Raw genomic sequence first — 14,360 nt, forward strand, 5'->3', positions numbered from 1 at the left:
AGGTGGGCATTCATGCAGCAAGAAAAATAATAACCAGCTACTGTCTTTGATGATGAACCCATTGCTGCTTGGAATCCATCCTCTTGCTTATCTGTCCATGCGCTGGCTGCTTTGTTTTGCTGTCCTGCTCTCTCTACCCACTGACCAGCTAACATTTGTCTCCTCTCTGCTCTCCCTGCCCTGTTGATAATGTGTTTAACATTTACTCTGATGCTATTCCTTGAGGCTTTTCAAAATCCTTCTTGGAAAGAAGACCATTAAAAATAAATCCTTCAGGGAAAGACAGGGAGTAAAGCAAAAGCAGAAAGGGCATGTGCTTCTGTACAACATACTCACCATGATACCTTGTAAGCTTTGTCTTGCTGCAAGCGTGAAAATGACTTAATACAAACCTGTATTGCTATAAATAGGGAATAAATATTGCATTCTCCTAAAATGCAGCTGGGCTAATTCAGTAAACCCTGATTTGTTGGCTGATGTTTGTGCAAACATCTATCTGCATACTAAATCACAGTAAAGTACTAACGAGCTGTCAGGCGAACAATAAAGACATGCACAAGGCTGAAAGACTGTCTTTAACTTGTCCATATATATTTACTTACTGCACACCAAACAGTGAACAGCAGCATAGGCCAAGTGGCTCCACGTCTAGACACTCTGGAAGAACTTAGGGATGACTTGTAGTAGCTCGTGAAATATACCGTAGGACTGTGTACTGTGTGGCGAGTAGCAAGAACAAAAACAGCATTCAGCCCTCGTGTACCTGAAATGTGACTTTGCAGTGTTTAAAATCAAACATGAATGGATTAAAAGTACCTATGTGCTAAATGTCCTCTACCCTACACATCTGGCACAATCAAAACATGTATTTGTATTTAGAGAGTTTTTTGATTTTTTTAATGTTTTTGAAGACCGTACTTCATTCCAAACATTTGTTAGCTTACCTAGTAATGTTATCCAGAGCACTTGTGTGTTCTGTGTTCTTTGTTTCTGTCTTAGTGTTTTAGAGTTTGAACCTATATGGTATTGCTCCAAATTTGATAATTCATTGAAGCATTCATTTAACTTTAAGCTTGAGCTTCAAAGCTCTGCTGAATCAGGGTCTTTGTTTAAATATATATTCTTTAGTTTTAAATTGCATATCTTGCAAGATCTGATAAAACTACCCAGCATCCCAGATCTATATCCTGAGCTAATGATTAATAAGATGTGACTTCAACTTTATCTATCAGTATAGTAAAGAACAAGCAATACCAAGAAGAACAGCTTATTCTTCACTCTCTTCTTAATTTTTTCCAGCAGCTTTTGTTTGGCCCTATGTGCATACACTCACACTTTCCTGTGAGATATCTTCTCATTTTTTAAGTTAGGAATGAAATGTATGGTTTGACTATAATTTTTTAAGTTGGATGTAAGGCAGTACTGGCCTTCAGATTCATATCGGCTTTGCAGCAAATTAATGTTGCTGAAGTAAATGAACACACTTCAACCTACAGTGACCTTGTAAAATATTGGTGGCTATTCACATGAAACTGGGTCTATCTGGATTGTAGGAGGGAAGGGAAATCTGTTCATTTTAAGTTTGGTAATTTGGTAATCGTTACTGTAAACAGTGTTTTTACTTCTTAGTATGATCATTAGAAGACAATGCATAGCCAGTATTAAACCAGTGCAGATACAGAAGATAAAGGCAAAGCTTAATCTTGGTAGGATTAGTCCATCTAAATTGAAAATGCTGCAGTCAGATTTCTTCAGGGACTAGCAAAATGCCTTGGCTGGTCATTTTCAAGTCTTTATAAACTCTGATTGCACCTGGAACCTCTGTTTTGATTACTGAAATGAAAAATGTCTACTGTAGTAGCTCATCTGTACTTTTTAATTAAGAGTTTTGTATTTAAATATAACCACCTAATCCCCTAAGGTTATTTTTAAAGTAAGCTTCTGGCAAGGCAGCAGTACGGTGGATTAGAGGCTTGGAATTGAGGAAAAATCATCCTTCAGCATACAGTTTAGAATAACATGCACATATATACAAATACATGCGTACACAAAACCATGTAACAAGATAACAGGACTGGATTTATTAAAGCCAAATGGAAAGATATTTCCTCTTCTAATATTCTAGATCTCTTTTAATATATGTGATGCAAATATTGCACTGCAATCTGATTCAAGTAAATACTACGATAGGACAAACAATCTGGTATTTCCTAATGAAAACTCCATTTTCCTACAAACGTAAAATCTACAGTTATGAACTTAGCTGTCTGAATATCTACTACTCCATCTGACACTGGCTGTTACACTTGATATGGGTATATAAGATATATCACCCATCAGCTCACAGATTATCAAGGAGCATGAAAACATGAGATGAAAAGCAGTTGTAGATACGGAGCACAGTCATGGAAAAATAGCAGCAGGGATGGCAGCCTGGGCATGTGAATGAGCAGTCTTAAAAAGGGAGGGGTGGGGGAATGGTGAAAGAGTCAAACAAAACATAGTTGAGCATGAAAAGCCAGATATCAATGGATTTTTTCTGGTTCTTATTTGAGAGAAGAACTTACAGCTTCCAAATTTTAATGGGCAAGCATGTGCATCCATGGGGAAATCTTCAAGCTGCATGGGACATTCAGCAGAGATGGTCAATCTGTAGGGGAGTAAAAAGAAAGCCCATCATTTTATTCAGTGCCTTCTCTTTAGGCCTGCCACGGTAATACACAAGTGCTGTCACAAGCAAGCTTTTCCTGAAGGCTCCTCACTCCTGCTGAAATCACAGCAGCCTCTGTTAAACTGAACGTGAGATAAACCAAGTGGACCACTGTGTATGTTGTAGGTCTTAAGTAGTAATGTTTAGCCACATAAACTGATTTTATTTATGTAAGTTGTTTCAGTAATAGCATTCTTTCTTATTTGTATGTGAAAGAACTTCTGTGCTGGAGGTTCTGCCCCACACCTTATTCTTATCTGTTTTCTGTAGATACTGCAACTGAACTAGGAATATGACTCACGAGTGAAGCACTGTTACAGCCACAAAGAAGCACTGACTTTTCCTGTCTTAGACACTGAAAAGGGACATATGGAATAGTGGATATATGGAATGGAGGACATATCTATAGTGGACATACGGAAAGGAGAATCTCTTACAGAAAACAAATATATCCCATGGATGCTCTGTGTAATTGACCAATTGAGCTGAACACAAAGAAAAGTCTGAAGTAAATTTCTGACCAGTGCAATATATCCATACTTCAGAAAAAAAGCTTAACTTTTCTAGGTGCATACAGCACATAGCACAATGGGAATTCATTTCCGATTAGGCTATTTTGATGTTTGCCTAATATAAATGGTTTGCTCAGGATGGTGAGGATGCAAACCTCTTGTTTTACATTATGAACACCCATATGCCTTCCTAATTTTACGCAAATATTTTTTCTCCAAGCCAACAGACCAGAAACACACAAAGCTTCAAAGACTGCCCTATGCTGGGATAACCCAGGGACCTGTTGGAGAGGAGCCCTAGTACCTTATCAAACGGCTTCCCTGGTGGTCAAAATTCTGCAGGTAATTCCCCAGCATCCTATCCCCAGAACACAAAGGCACCTTTCCTGTCACAATAGCATCCTGTAGCCAGACCTCCCAACAATATACCCACTGCTTTGTATTGCCACACCAAAGTGAGTATTCTTGTTACAAGAACGTCTATCCAAAGGGATCATAAAATGCAACAATCTGTCCATGTACAGATGGCATAATGTTCAGCCAGTCCAATTCAATACAACACAATGATGCCTTACCAGGGCACTCAGGCTACATGGACGATAAATTGGGGGAAACAACTCTGCCCTCTGCCAGCACACAGAAATTCTGGAGCTTTACCAATAGCTGGAAATGACAAAATAAGCACACAGCAATGCAACAGCATCATTGGCTAGAGATCATATATGGAGATAAGCTGAGAAACAGTGAGTAAAAAACAGGAAACTGCAAACAGTAATACGAGATATAAAGATAATAAGCCATATAAAGCAAAAGGAAAAAATCAGGTTCAAAATAGAGATAATGTATCATTTCATTAGAATAGGCAGGAGGTCTACAATTTGGAAAAGAAATGAGTGAGGCCTGAGTTATCTGCCCTCAGGCAAAACTGATCTTGGACTTTATTTTTGTAAAAGAAATATCAAAATCACTAAAATATGGAGCTGTCTGCAGCTGTCTGGTGCCCTTGGGCACCAGAACCAACAGAGCCATAGTTGCTGGGAGTGCTACATGGATGAACTTACCAAGCTGGTGCTAGTAGCATCCTGTCCAGTACTTTCATCCCTTTCATAAAAATCACTCTAATGGGTATTTCAAAGCAAGGTGGCCATCTTTCAATATCGTTATATTTTCTATATTAAGTATTGCAAATTTAATTTTCTTGATGAGCTCAGAAGACCACACCTTGCTCCGAACGTCCATAATAAAGCTGACATGTTTTTACCATAGTTCATCTCCTGTCTCTCTGTCTACCAATAGTTTTAGGATGTTGTTCCAGAGGTTGCAGTTTGACAACACTTTAACACACAGTACTTGTCATCTGCAAACCTCAAAGGAAGGGATGCCTATATCTATCTTACTAACAGAATTAGGAATTCCTGTGGAATCAGGAAGTTATGTGAATGAAGATTCAATGCAGAATTACAAATAAGACCTTCTGTTTCATCCAATTGTCCTATGAACCATATCCTTCCACCTGCATCTCTGGAAAAAAACATCTTTGGCATGATGATGAAGGTTGTGGATGTTCCTCAACTGTAGATGGGGAGAAGAGAGGAAGCAGTGCACAAACATGACCTAGTGGAATTTAATCAAGTGCCTCCAGAAATTATTTTTGTCTATTTTAAATGAAAGGTAATACATAAGGTTATATGGCACCTTATTGCCACAACCTGTCTTAGAAGCTGCAATGAATTTGGTTCTACCAGGGCTACTCTCATGTCCTCTCTGAATTCCTTATCCTGCAAAGGCAGCATATCCTTTAGGATGGTGCCTGATGCTATCTTTTGGGTCTAGCCCAAGGGTAAGGAAAACTGAGCTTAGCAGCTGCACATTTACCTGGCTACAGTCTTTCCTTTCATTTTATGAGTTCTTTGGATGAAGAAGTTTCTTTTGCTCATTATCTCTAATCTCCTTTTCCCATGCCTCCGTCCCAGGGCCATTTATGTTATTCATATTATGTTATTCATAAGAGTACGTAGCTGAGCCTCTTAGGCAATTTAAAAATTTTTAGTGGATATTCTCCTAATTACCTCTTACAAAGTATGCATGAACCAAAACTTGTGGCGTGTCTTGTAAAATGCACAGCAACAGAAAACTTGACTGTGGATTTTGAAATATTGCACAAATGTCATCACTATAGCTTTCTGCAGGGCTCTCTGTGCTCTCCAGTAGTTGCTTTTCATTAATGTGTGAGAACTTGAAAAACATAGTCACAAAATTGGCTCTTGTTTCAAAGAGACCAGATTTTCTACTGCATAGGGAAAAAAAGCCATGCAGCAGCCATCTCTGATAATCTGAGAGGTAAAAGCATGGGTCATTGCATACAGACTTGCTCTTAGGTGCAGAGTACAAAGTATATATTCAGATTCTAGCTCCAGGAGTCGTAAAGAAATTGATAGTTGGTCTGCTCCTTTAAACATCACCTGAGAAGAGGCAGCATTACTTGTGCCCCTATCTGATTGAGAGCTCACACCTTCAGAGGGAGAACTTCCCAGCTCCGCTTACAGGCACACGCACAACAGTCAGAGAACGCAAAGGTCAGCACACCTTCGGTTTTAGCATTGTGTTAAAGCTTAGGTAACCTTTGCATGCCCTAGTTTACACAGCTGATTACAATGAAATTACTCCCTCTTTGTATTTGCTGAAAGAAGAGAAAGGCAGCTTTGGCATGCATGTAGAAAAGAGTCTTTGTTTAATCCTTTTAATGTGGTCACTCCAGAATGATCTTACTGTGCTAACTGCAGCAGTTATCTGAGCTAGAGACACTCTTCAAACCAGAATTTTTCTGCCATAGCATTAGAGCTGTTCATACTGCAGTTCTTTTAAACAGAAGCATTTAAAAGCTTCTCCTCCTCCATTATCATTCTGTCTTAATAAAAGAACTATGGGATTAGTTTCACTCAAACACAATTTTTGACAAGATTATAAATAGCTGTTAAAAGTCCTTTATAATGGGAGGATGAGAGTCCGATTTTATTGAAATTAAAATTAAAATTCTCCGACTTCAATGGGGCCTGTATTAACTCAAAATAGGTAAGAAACTGGATACTGATGATTTATTATTAACTATGAAATTTCACTTTCATAATGCTCCAAATACTCATACTGCTATCCAACAGTTAAGCAACCACTAGGAAGCTATAGCACATCTTAATTTGCTGAGAAAAAAGCTAGACATACAAATTGCTTTATGTATCATTCATAATCGCATGTGAAAGTGTCATCGAAACTCTGTTATGTATAGCCTTTACTTTAAATACCAAAAGTGATTATTGATGTCTGTTCCAACAAAATTTACGATAGATATATATACAACCATCTAATAAATATACAACAATTTAAACAGCAGGATTTCTTAAGTCCAGAAAAGTCACCATAGAATTTTTTTGCTGGAGAATTAAGCATACCAATTCTTTCAAAAAGTTGTTCATTTTTAACAGTCTGGGGAAAAAAAGAGGTGTTAAAGTCAAGGATGTGGTGAGAAAATAAAGGCAGATGTTTGGGACCTGGAGATCCATCTGGAGTGTGTTTCAAATAGAGGCAGGAATTCCTCTGCAGAAGTCCCAGAAGCACAAGGCACCCTGCCCCGCAAAAGCCATTTACAGGAAGCTACGAGGGCCTCCTCACTGTTTCTGTGGTTGCTCTAGAGGGGATAAAAGAAGTAGCACAGTTGTTATGGGGCGTGGAGAAGAAGGACACTGTGAGTTCAGGGATGCTATGAAGCACTTCTCTCAATGCAAGGAGTGTCTACCGCTACATGTAGGTAAAGAGCTGGGTGATTCAGCAAAGCTAACATCTCTTTGCTACTCTGGAAATGTATAAAACACTTTCCAGAGTATTATCTGCAGCTGCCAAACAGGAGGTGAGGACAGTCACCTGCCTAGAGAGCTAAGAGATAGTAGCAGCAACCTGTTTTTTTTTAATCAGCTACTACGTTTATTATGCAAACAAATAAAAACAGAGAGCTTTAGAAGGAGAAGGGAACAGAAAGGCAGAGTCACCAGAGGCTTTTAGGAGACCTTAACTCAACATAAATGTTGAATAACTGTTACTCACACAGGGGAATCATGACAGGTTTTGCTGGCTCTGAGGTACCCGGACCAGAGAGATACAAAGCTCTTCTGCCTGTTTGCCGTAACCCCAAACCAACCAAGTCTTCTTTACTGTTGTGCATTGCCTGTTCCCCTGATCAAAGGGAGCATTTTAAAACTGCGCTTTGGGCCTACTGTGCTGGTAACCAATTACCACTGTGTGGTTCAGGCCAGAATGGATGCAGAAGAGTCAAAGTCTCCTTCCCAATAGGAGGCCAGCCACCATCATTTTCCTTAAAAAGGCAACATGTTTGCTTGAACCTTGTTTCAAACCTATTTCACCATCTCCTGAACAAGTCAAAAAAACAGTTAAGTGGATTCAACTTCACCCAAACTTTATCCCACCCCAAATGGTAGGCTGGCTCTGTGTGAAGAGCAACTTTAAGGTCAGGTCAGACTATTTTGAGGAATAAACTCCAGGAGCTTCCATAGGATACCTGCTGCTGTGTAGTCTTTGCATAACAATTCATGCCCTTGTAGTGTCTCCAGTACAGGCTCTCATACGCTCATGCAGAAAATAAAATCAGAGAGTCTTTTTTTTTTTTTGAAACTGTGAACACATTGTTAGGCTTGTAAAATTACTCATTTAGCCTTGACTCAGGACAAAACTACTCACTTCATTCTCCCACAGTTATGTCTTGAGAACACTTTTCTAACCAAACTGTTACTGCTTTCAAAGGGTTTTAAAATAAGACATGTTTCAGGCCCAGGCAGAATAACTGTGTAGTCTAGAGAACTGATGCCTGCCTATGTTCCTGAAGAAAATGCATATGTGTGTTTATATGAGCATATATAAAGATCTTTCCTGGTTCTGAAGCACTTCTCATACAGTCCTAACAAAACCTGTACATGGTGGTGACAGTGGGTAACCTAACACAGTAAAGAAGTGTTAGGAAGTGGATACACCTTCAATCATGTTATTGATAGCTGTTAGAGTTATCCTAAGGTAATAAGACCTGAAACTCGCACCTGGCTGAGTGACTTGTCTGCAGTGTGGTTCAGGGGAAGAAAATTAATTATGTCCAGTAATTCAAACACTGCCTTTCTCATGAAGCTCTGTCACTGTGTAGGATAAATGGCCAAAGGAGGATTCAAGGTCCTATTCTGCCCCTCTAAGTAGGGTGGGGAGGCAGTTCACCTCCCCGCTTCTTATTCCTACTGCTGATGGTACATTCATTTTCTTGGGATCCAATATACAAAGTGAATACAGAATAGAAATTAAAGCTCGGAGCTTGAGTGAAGTGGTCTGTACAAATTTCTGTCTTGGCCCATTTCTGCTTTGTAATCACTCTGTCAACAATACTGCTCTTTTCCTACTTCCCTGAGATGCGTTATCTTTGTATGACACTGAAATGTGCTTTGAAAATGCCACAGAGAAGAGGCTGGAAGACTAATGGAAGACTAATAACTCTAATTACTGATGTTGTTGTGATCTGTGAATACATAATTCAGATACATTGTGTACTTGACAGCAAAATTCTCATTTTAAGTGAACCAAATCCTTAGCATAGCTTATGCTGCCTCTTTAATTGCCTAGGTTAGCTGTGCTAAAGACTAGGTTATCCTGATTTGATCTGAGGGGGACGGGACTAATCTCAAAAGCTTCACTACAGGAATGACTTCCCTGCACATGGAGTACTTTGGCATACCCGGAGCACACCTTCAGACAGGAGCAGGGGAGCTGTTCAGCCTCTAGACATGGGAGGAACTGAGAATGGCAAAGAAACAACCAATAGGCCACTTAACTGAACTGATGTTTGACAGGAATTTTGTGGGTTACAGAAAGAATCACATTCCTAGCTCCTGGTCAAAAGTTATAGTAGAGGTAATACTTTTCATTCTACAACATTTCTTTTATATGCATAACAGCAATGAATGGAGCATTGAATTTATGCCTATCCATCCTTGCCATGAAAAGTATCTAATGAAGTCCATCAGCAAAGTAAAACTTGTTGGAAGAAGCATTACTTTTATCAGATGAAGTGGCACATTCAAAAAACCAAGCTTTTAGGCAGCCAAGTCCTTCTTTAGGTTCTGTGCTACAAACCTTACCTTCCTAAAGAAACTTTAGACCAATATGGCTACACAGCTATGAATGCTATAAATATGTATAGGACCGTATCACACTCATCTAATAGATAGTTCCACTCAAAAGCCTTTCCATGCTTTCTCTCCCTGCTGGTTCCCTTATACATGATGAACCCTCCTTGACCACCCGTGACAAAGGCCTTTGAATTTCTCCTCTGCAGTGACTTCTATTGTTACTTAATTCTTAAATTTAAAAAAAAAAAAACTTATTAGAAATGGCAATGCTGAGAAGCTGTTGCAGTTGTTGATACCAGTAAAATGGAAAATAACATCTCAGCCAGCCCATACTTTATTATACCAGCTACATATTCCCCCAAATTGGCACATGTTACAAGTCTTAATAATAATCTCCTAATCAGCATGAGGCATGAAGTGGCCATTTGGTGGCATGTTCAGCTGTGTGTTAAATACAAGAGATTTGACTGTTTTTGCATTGTTGTGTAAGACTGAACTATGGGCTTTGCTTTAGCTCTTGAGAAAAGCAGCTCCCAAGTACTGACAAAGTCAAGCTGGTGATGGCAATGACCAGTGCTGCCCAACTGCACTGTGGGGTTGTCCCTTGCTTTCAGCAGGAGGAAACCCAAGTACCTGAGCAAAAAGGGAGGCACAGAAAGCTCTCACAGACACCCTAACTGATGGACACTAAGGACTGTGGTGGCCACAGCACAGTACACCTGTCCTTCAGTTTTCACGCTGCCTACTAGGCTGTTTGATCATTGCAGATCTCCTGACCCAGTCAAAGGGGCTTTTTTTCCCTCTGTTTCTACCGGTCAATATGGCACACACACCCAACTCGGATGTGGGTCGTCCAGCTGCCCAGCCATCCTCTTCCTCCCTTCCCGTTCATTCGACCTTTATATTTGTACCGACAGGCAAAATATGTAACTGCTTGTAATATTTCCTATAGAGAAAAATGAGCTGAATTTAGAAAGTCATCTGTGGAGGTGGGGGGGACTAGATGGGCAGTACCAGCCCATTTGGGCCATCTTACATCATGACTGGGATGCACTGAGATGGGAAGGCGGGTAGGAGGGATTATGTTTTTGCATCCAGAGCTGAAATCCCTGGTTATTTTCCATGGTTTCAGATGAATAATCTACAGCTCCAAAACATTACACTACAGTTTCCTTTCACCAACTCTCATTTAACCTCAGCCTCTTCTTATTCCCTTCACATTTCTAAGCCCACCTCCTATGTCACCTGTCACAAGGATCCCCTATCTTTTGAGTAACTTAAATGTTCCTGAACATTTCTGTGTGAAAGGGGCACAGATCGAGTGATCTGATGATATGCTCTTTAACATGGCAACATGTGCTCTTTCCCCCTGCTCTGTCACAGGGAAACATTTGCACATACATTTCTGTATGTACCCCCTTCAGTACATGGAAAAGGCTTGTTCAGCCAGCCAGGCAGGACATCATTGTCTGGTTTTTGCCTTTTGTCTCTGAAATGCTACATGCTTCTGATCAATAGAGCTTTGGAAGTGACAGGTAAATGGCAGGCTGTGGGTGTTCACTGCTCCAGGGAAAGAGCTCTCCTACAGCTGTTCCCACCATAAACAGTCATTAAACAGTTTGCTGCCTCCTGCATTTTTTACATGAACAGGACATGTGACGTGAGTACATTAGCCATTGAAGAGATGACTGTGGAGTAATCAGACAACCACATAAAGTCTGACCAAGCTGTTAAAATAACCCAAGGTGAAATCTCCCCTTCCAGTCCCCAAATTTCCTGTCTCAAATTCCTGATGGGAGTAGGCACGGGGAAAGCCACCCTTGCAGAAATTCTTCCTAGGCTTTCACACTAGATCTAGTGCATATTAAGGACATCACCTCAGAAATTTAGCTAGAGCCTTATGAGAAAGACTTGTTTCATCCTTTAGAGCAACCACATAGAAATAACAGTTTAGAGTGTTTGGAATGATGCAAACCTGACTATAGGATATAAATTTCTGTATGTGGTTTCAATAAATTTTAATTTAAGAGTAGGAACAGAATAAGTCAGACTGAGCATCAAGTTAAGATAAAATTAAGATCTCTTAGAACGTAAACAAGATCTCCAAAGGCAATGTCTTAAAACCTCTACAGAACAGAATAGACAAACTACTGAAAACGGAAAGAAACATGCAGCCAATGGAATGGACTACTGATAAAATGACAATCCATGTGTATTTTTTCATCTATACTGTCATATCAGGAGACTTTCCTGAAGGAAGGCTGAAGAAGCAAAGTAGAAAAGAAAGAAAGAGGACAATGAAAACTACTCCTTTCCAAAAAGGAACCAGGAATCAGCCCATTGCATGATTTTACTCAGCTATACATGTTCAGTAATTTGATGAAGTTATCTGAGAAGTGTAAATTATTGAGAATTTCCTACAGGGTAACAGCAACATAACATGACCCAGGAACAGTTCACGTATAATGAGATTTTAAACCTGCGTTAATTTTTCACTCCATCATAATACGTTCATCTGCCCAAACTTTACGACACTCACATCCTCCAAACACGAAATCTCTACTACTGCACACTGAGATTTGAAAGGAATTTGGTGTGAATTAACTCTAATACATGAAAATTAATTTCCCATTGTCTTTGATGTTGAGTTTTTTTCTTTCAAGAGAGCCAAACTGGAGAAGGTTTTATTAGGTTTGGAGGCTACCAAAGAGAAGAGCAGAACATTGCACTATGCAAACTATAGGTCTGCACCTGCAGTGGGTCAGTGCAGTAAAACACAGGTCATCTAGCTATCTCTCATCTTTAGCATGCCAGCCAAGGCTGTGTCATACCTGTAACTACAAGCTGGTTTTAGGAATTTGGAAATTATACCTCCCCCTCAGTTGACTTCTGCTTTTCCCAATGTTTTTTGTCCCAGCGGTGGCTCATTCTTCCTGTAGGAAAGCTCAGGGTAGTGAACCAGAGTATAGGACAAAGTGACATACCAGAGCAGGAAAAGAGGTGCTTGGCATGTACCACTATGTATACCAACCTTTCCAAAACATCCTAGACAAGGTCCCTCCTTTCTTCTTTTTTGAAGCAGCTTGGAGCTGCTCTGTATGCTCCCTAAGCACTTTATTCCTCACACACACACTTTTACTTTCTGACTGCCTCAGATCCCGACACATCCAACTTGCAGTACCTCCTACTTATTCCTAAGTGACTATCAGTACCATGTATCCTGCTCCACAAAATCCTTCCACATCCATTTCCTGCAAAGCCTGCTCCCATGTAAGCCCTCAAATGTGTCTTCCTAATCCTGCTGTTTTGATTCAGCCACAGGTTCCTGGCACCCACCAGTGTCTAGCTGGCCTCTGGCATCCCTAGGAAGATACCCTCTAGACTCTTCTGAGGGAATCCCATTGTTTTATTCTCACCTCTCTATGTAACATCCTGGCCCTGCACTGCTGTGACTTGGTTGAGACAGCAAGTTGGGCACCCCAGGAAAGGGGAGGGCTGCCAGCCCAGGGAATGGGGTGGAGGTCAGCATGTGCATCCTTCCCAGCCTTCTGGCTACTGCTGCATGCTCTGCTCTCCTGCCTCCTCATCTCCACATAGGCAAGACTGCAGTTCACTGGGGTTTCTTGTACTCCTCCTAAAGTACATTACATTCCTGCCTGCGCCCACCCAGACAAAAGTGAAGGAGCAACCCCGATTTGAGTGTGCTTACACGTGCTGCAACTGCACAACCTTGGGCTATACATTGCATGGAGCGGAAACTGTGCAAGTCTCACACAACACAGCTATGGAACCAGCTGCTGCCTACAATGACCCACAGCTTTAGGCAGTTTGCACATTACCAGTCTCCAGACTACATGAGTATGGGGTGGGAAATACGAAAGGAAATAGCTAAATAGGGTGGGGCTCATATGACTAAATACCAGTATCAACAGTAGTAGCCCTAACCTCCTTTTTCTGCCTGTGTGAAGAAACATGAGCTCTTGAAGTCTGAATGGAAAGAAATAAGCATCTTTCATACTAAAGTAGACATCTAAAATAAGGCAGACAACTAACTCCTTAAAAGAGTCTCTCCACTGCACTGGGAGTGATCCCGAGCTGACAGGCTCAGCTGCAGCTATCAGCATTATAGATGAATAAAGTCAGATGAGGCAGATCCCACCCGTACTGTCTGGTGTACTCCACCACAGCATGCTTTAGATTACTCATTGGCAGTCTGATGTTTCAGCACCAATGTAAATGTGCTGCAGGGGATGGTATTTCCAATTAGTCAGGTGATGTTTTTAATTTCACTTAAAATGAAATGACTAGGGAATTCACTGCAATGTTGTACTCCCTTGGCAACAAAAAAGATAGTGTAGCCATTAACATTTTTTTAATATTTACCAGGTACTTCCAAAGCCCCTGTCCACAAGAAGCTGGGATTTATCTGTAGATCTGGGCAAAGAAAGAGTCACTGACGCAGCTGTGCTTTCCTGGGGATAGTTGGGGGATACCTGCCAGGCCACTGTTTCCCTCCGGTTTCTGGTCTGTTAGCCCTGCTTCTCCATGCACAGCCAGGAGACCAGATCATCCAGTTTTCAGTAGTCAACGAGACCTCAGCTGGCTTGTGCTTATAGCATGGGGGGAACACTAGCAAATTTGGCAGAAATTGCACCAGCTAACTGCAGTGGAAGGATATGTCTGCTTTTGTGTTCAACACAGACCTGAAACTAAAGTTGGATCTTTTGTAGCCCCTCAAAGTCCAAGAAAGCATCTCATCCAAAGATGGGTTGGTTCTGGTTTGGGTTTTGTCTTTTAATCAATTGTATCCTTGCTGTGAGAGTTCCTCTCTTTATGATGGAGATCGCTGCAGGGCTCTGCCCATTTTTATTACCAACAGAACAGGCTATTGCAATGCACTATACATAGGGACTATATCTGGAAACCTTTTTGGATGTTGCAGGTAATAATTGCCTATTTTGAATT

The 14,360-nt window shown here is 40.7% G+C and overlaps 1 protein-coding gene across 1 annotated transcript in view; it reads right to left on the minus strand.

The window, feature by feature from the left end:
* Nucleotides 1-14,360, minus strand: part of GABRA5 (gamma-aminobutyric acid type A receptor subunit alpha5) — a 56,753-nt gene that overhangs the window by 26,729 nt on the left and 15,664 nt on the right. The window contains exon 5 of the mRNA XM_013954162.2: nucleotides 2,568-2,650. Coding sequence (XP_013809616.1) covers nucleotides 2,568-2,650 — 83 coding nt within the window. The remainder of the gene's footprint in view (nucleotides 1-2,567; nucleotides 2,651-14,360) is intronic.

This window comes from Apteryx mantelli, chromosome 1 (assembly GCF_036417845.1).
Source record: "Apteryx mantelli isolate bAptMan1 chromosome 1, bAptMan1.hap1, whole genome shotgun sequence".
NCBI lineage: Eukaryota > Metazoa > Chordata > Aves > Apterygiformes > Apterygidae > Apteryx > Apteryx mantelli.